The 6251-nt window shown below is 30.4% G+C and overlaps 1 protein-coding gene across 1 annotated transcript in view; it reads right to left on the bottom strand.

The window, feature by feature from the left end:
* Positions 1-484: 484 nt before the first annotated feature.
* Positions 485-6251, bottom strand: part of LOC143230931 (uncharacterized) — a 31283-nt gene continuing 25516 nt past the window's right edge. The window contains exons 3-4 of the mRNA XM_076465258.1: positions 4642-4834; positions 485-1818 (exon numbers count right to left, since the gene is read on the bottom strand). Of these exons, the coding sequence (XP_076321373.1) occupies positions 1535-1818; positions 4642-4834 (477 nt within the window). The 3' untranslated portion in view covers positions 485-1534. The remainder of the gene's footprint in view (positions 1819-4641; positions 4835-6251) is intronic.

Genomic DNA, 6251 nt, shown 5'->3' with positions numbered 1-6251 from the left:
CATCTATAATGTATAGGATATTGATCCCATTATTATCATCTATAATGTATAGGATATTGATCCCATTATTATCACCTATAATGTATAGGATATTGATCCCATTATTATCACCTATAATGTATAGGATATTGATCCCATTATTATCACCTATAATGTATAGGATATTGATCCCATTATTATCACCTATAATATATAGGATATTGATCCCATTATTATCACCTATAATATATAGGATATTGATCCCATTATTATCATCTAGATAAGAAAATGCGGAATGTGCCTGAATAAAAACAAAAGTTGAGAAGCATTGAAGTAAAGCACTCACCGCCACATTTTGGACTACTCCTTTCTGACTGAATAGTGAAGTTTGTCCTCTAACCTATTAACACACCCACAGAATTGTTTCTTTCGGGACGTGGAATAAAATATTGTTTTACATTTCTACAGATATATTTGTAAATTTGAGTAAAAAATTGAAACTTGGTTTTTATAGTGAACGATTTTATTTCTTGAATGATGTACAGTAAGAAAGCTGTGTTTTAATAAAAACGTTATTATATTATTATTTACGATATCAAATCCTTTGCAAAACACTCTTGAACACAGATACATCCATTACAGCTTTTCACTAGTAGGAACCTTCTAAACTCTAACTCAGCTAATTACTCAAAAAATATAGTTTTCAGAAAAAAAAATTAAATGCATCAAATAAACGGTAATATAAGCAAAAATTTTTATCGTGAAAACCAGTTCTTACAGTAAAACTGAAATGCAATCCTAAAAATGAACTCAACCTTGAACTGAGGTGAAACCTTTGAAAAAAAACTTTTGTTACAAGTTATCCTAATATCTTACATAAATACTTAACTCTTTTATTATTACGTCATTGACGGTTTTAAACAAAGCTTTTGATCAAGTCCACATTATCCACAACTTATATTTCTAGTTTCTTGTTAGTTGAGATGAATTCAAGAAAGAGATCCAGAGATATAATTCGTTTTGTAAGTTCCAAAGTTTAAACAGATAACACATATGTTATTTTATTACTAATCATATTAACAAAAGCAAATAAAGAATCATTTGGATATGTACAGAAAAAGACAACAGCAATTAAATACAACTATTTCCAAACTGCACAAGTAGTACTTCTGTACAGATGAGCCACAAACTATTACGAGAAGCCATGTTTGTAGCCAATCCATATAGAAGCCTTTCCATTTCTTTATTATCTGTAAATAGAGACTGCTGACTAACCATTGGTTACATTTATTGATACAAACGTAATTTTCCGTACAAAACTGGTAAATTCCAAACGATGGTAATTTTAATGAATATTGTGCAATAAAACGTCGCAAAATTTTCCTTTCTAACACCCTTGTATTTTAATGTCCTTTATAAAAAAGGATTCTTATAATAAAATATTTCCATATGTTCTTCAAAAGTCTGTTTTAAATTATTCAATGCGAGTATTAACTTTTTCAGGCTCTTACGATATTCAGAGACTTCACGAAATAAAAGAAAAAAAATATGTACTTCAGAGAACATTCAGATTATGACACGATTTTGATTTCGAAGTGTTTTTCTTGAAAATACGTTTTAGAAAATCTTTTGCTCGACTTCCTCCTGTTCCATCTGACGGCAGATTTCGGAGTTTTCCTAGTGTCACTGACTCACGCTTTTTCTGCAGACTTTCTTCTTGGTGCTTTTTAAGCCTAATCTGGCTAAGGATCCCAACCAATAATTCGTCAACGTGATGGTTGATTCCTGCTGATGTTTCAATGAATTTGCAATCCAAAGTTTTGGCTAACGTTCGGCCGGCTGAAATAACCATCAAACACAGGGAAAAGGTATAAATCATCGGTACGTGTAATTAAGCAGGAAAGAACGTGCAAAATAATTTCAATAAAAATAAAAGAGTTTTCATAATGCACTTAAAATACAAGCTTGCTTTAGTACAACACTAAGAAACAAATCAGTCAAATACACTCCTCACAGGCCAACTAGTGTTTTTACTGTTTTGTAATTCATACATGTATTTACGAATCCCTGTTTCTCGGTATAGCGAATAGAGCTTATTGTTACATATGTGAAAAGACTACATTTAGTGGTTGAATTTCTGCTACGTTAACTATGTGTTTTCCTCTGCAGCGTGGAATTCTATTTCGGGATGTTAAAACCGTTAGTTGCAAAGTAAAAATAGAAACATACAAGTTTTGGAATTGCGAAACACAGTGAAATTAAACGTTATTAATGTGTGAAACTCTGTGAAATATATTACTTAAGTGTAGAATCTGGGAAACTAAACGTTATAAATGTGTGAAAGTTTGCCAAATAAAATTTAATTTCTCAAGTTTTAAACAAAAAAACAGGTTTTGCTAAAATCATTCCTCGTAAAGGAAAATTATGATTTTTTTGTATTTTAACTACCTAGTATTTATTAATAATTACTTGAGGTTCAATATTTTAAATATAATAAAAGCAAGACACCCTAGAGTTTGTATAGATTCAAATAATAAGAAATATTGTATATATTTCATGGAAATTGGAATATTTAGTTAAAAATCGAAAGTTTAGTTTATTTCTTTAAACAATTAATGTTTAGTTCAACTTAACTGTCAAGTTCAGAGACGGTTAACAGTTAACGCACCATTGGAATTATTTTACCTTTATTGATGCTGCCAGATAGAAACACGTGTGTGATGATGTATCTAGAAACATTAATTTCTTAACATGCATAAAATAACTTAACGCAATGTGCTGGTCGTTAAGCTTAGAATCTGTGTTTATACAACAAAAAATATTGTTCAGGAGTTTATTATCAAGAAAAACGGGTTGTAGGTAAAGATTGTAATCTATACCTTAATTAAACATGTTCAGTATGTTAAGAAGATATGATGGTAACAGCAGAATGTTAATACATGGACATCTGTAATGGAAGGACATTCGGTACCAGATATTTCAAATAACTGATTTAACAGCTGCACTGTGTTCTATGTGTTTTAGCTTTTACCATATGTTCTATTAAAAACAATAGTTTATTTGCACATACACACACACACATATATATATATAGAGATACCTAAAATACAATAACTACGCCCTTTGGGTTAATTATATTAAAACAACGGAATATGTAATATCTGTTATGAAAATTATGTTGTTGTCCCAATAGAAATTATGCTATGTATTGAGCGTTTAATAAGAAAATAGTACTTTATGGTTTATGTACGTACCAGTTACACTATTCATAATAACACAATTATTACTGCTTTTCAGTCATGTTCGAGAATCACTTCTGCACACAGGAAATTGCAGATTTGATGATACAAAGTCAAATTAGTGGTACATTTACTACACTGTACTAATGAATTATTTACTTGACAATGTAAAACATGACCATTGATATACGTATACAATTAGTTTTATATATCGTATAGATCTTTACAATTAGTTTTATAAATCATATAGGTCTTTACAATCAGTTTTATATATCATATAGATCTTGACAATTAATTTTATATATCATATAAATCTTTACAGTCAGTTTTATAGATCATATAGGTATTTACAAGTAGTTTTATATATCATATAGGTCTGTACAATTAGTTTTATATATCATATAGGTCTTTGCAATTAGTTTTATATATCATACAGACCTTTGCAATTAGTTTTATATATCATATATGTCTTTACAATTAGTTTTATATATCATACAGATCTTTGCAATTAGTTTTACATATCATATAGGTCTTTACAATTAGTTTTATATATCATATATGTCTTTGCAATCATGACATAAAATATGCTTCACAACTGATATTGCTGGAATGATACATTTAGTTATACAGCTGATTTTATAAATAGTTGGAGGTCGGAAATCATATTTTAAAATACACCTAATAACTAAAACAAGAACTATAACTCAGTCTCTGCACTTGTTTCTCTCATATTTTATTGGTAATATTGATGTTTACTGCGGTCATTATGTACGCATGTTGTTCCAAGTAAAACCATTTTGTATTGTGTGCTTTGTTATCCCACACCGATATGCAATTTTCTTGTTGGACATTGAAATATCGTAAAAAGCACAGATCGAAAGCCTTATCATAACTCCACGTAGTGTACTTTAACAGTGTGAAAGGTATTAACATGCTGCTGGTAAGAGTTAAAATAATGTTAATTAATTCACGTTACGACAACTTCTTTGAATGTTGAACAGTGAGGTTTCTGTGCAGAGAAGCAAGTTTAATGTTTCAGTTTGTAGTCAATGTATGTTCAATACGAGTTTCGTATGATAATTTCTCGTAATGTCTACGTAATGTATAATTGTGGTCGAGAGTCAAATGATGAAAAATGCTAATTTTGTTCCATATACGTAAAATTATTTTTGTGTTATATATCTGTTGGGCAGTCTACTTCACAATTCCGGTTTCAGTGTTTTCTAAATTTAACGGAAGGGCAACGGACATATTATGGGATCACATTTAAATAAATCTTATGGACATCATCAGTTTGGAAGATCATTTGAGGTGGTGGGTGGATCTGTTTTGGCTGCATTCAACATATCATGTTTCTGTGTAAAACACCTTTTGGTTTTACTACAACAGTCTTCTATTAAAATAGTTTATCACCTTAACCTACCTTCTGGTGTCACAGTCCTCAAACGTGCTAAGTCCGTCTTGTTGCCTACGATTATTATTGCTTTTCTGTCAGTGTTTTCAGTCATACGAAGCTGTTCGAGAAACGTTTTTGCACACTGGAAACTCGCCTTATTGGTTACAGAATACACCACAATGCATGCGTCCACATCAGGGGTAAATAGCTGACCTATAGGCTGAGAAGAACAGAATGAATAATAATTCACCAACTAATAATATTTTAACTTATAATAAACGTCAAAACCTACGTGTTTTAGAAAAATCGAAAATGAAAAACTTTTTTTTCTAGTGAGTAGTTGTTTATCATTATATATTAACTTTAAAAATGATACATAGAGTAGTGAAGTTGCATTTTTTTTCTGAAAAAAAGAGAAAATTGGAAATCGAATGGATTCCAACCCACGAATCAGTTTATTTCAGTATTAGAACTTATGCAATTACGCTCAGAGAATCAAAATCCACACTCTCGACTAGTTTTAAGTTACTAAGAAAATATTTTTAGTTATCATCAGTCAGGGTAGAAATCACAAAAAGTACGTATTAGTGCTTAAGTTAGAACACCCTATATGTATATAATAACTCAAAGATAAAACAAAATCAAACACACTTTCAGTATGTATTAACCCTTACATTTTGTTTGTTATTAAACGTAAACGCAAGAGGCTATCACAGCGTGTGTTGAAACCCAATTTTTATTACTATAAGCCTTCAGATTTAGTGCTGAGATACAGGGACCCCCCAGTTAGTACAGAGGTATGTCTACGAATTTACAACGCTAATATCAGGAGTTCGATTCCCCTCGGTGGGCTCAACAGATAGCCCGATGTGGTTTTGCTATAAGAAAAACACATACACACATACAGGGTAGCTAACCTTCAAGTTAGAACACACGGTGGTTACGTATTAACGTTTCAGTTAGAACACACTGTACATATGTATTCACTTCTAATGAAGAGTCCACTGTTAGGTTTGTTATTCTTAGCAAATCTTTCAGTTTAAGTACTTAAAAATTAATAGAAAAACATTTAATTAAAAGTAGGTTTTTACCCAGCCTTCTTATATATCTAATGTTATACGATTTTATGGTATTCGGATCAAATTTGTCATTTATTAATCTCTATATACTAAGACATTTTTACATACTTCGGTAAATTTACATGTGGCATAATATGACTGCAATAAAGATTTCGCAGAAACATAGAAATACAGATGACTAATGATCTTTAGGCTAAACAGTTATTTAGATAAAACCTATTACGTTCCATTTACATTCATCTAGTTATAATATTTCATGTGTTTGAAATATATGCTTTTATTATAGAACTGATGAAAACAAAAACAATTGTACGCTTCACAAATATTTATTTTATAAATATGGTTTCGCCAGGAACAGCATCAGATGTTTATATGTTGTTTGTAAACGTAATACTGAAAATCGGTTGACCTTAAAACTGTTGAATAACAATACAGCCCGAAAAATTAAATAACAATAGTGCCCTTTCCTCTGAGACAATATGGATTTATACAGAAACAGAGGTAAACTGTTTGTATTTATACAACAGATTTTAATCTTAAGAAGAATTACAAACGTAG

Source organism: Tachypleus tridentatus, chromosome 10 (genome assembly GCF_004210375.1).
Source record: "Tachypleus tridentatus isolate NWPU-2018 chromosome 10, ASM421037v1, whole genome shotgun sequence".
Classification (NCBI taxonomy): Eukaryota; Metazoa; Arthropoda; class Merostomata; order Xiphosura; family Limulidae; genus Tachypleus; species Tachypleus tridentatus.
This window is presented reverse-complemented; position numbering and strand designations above follow the sequence as displayed.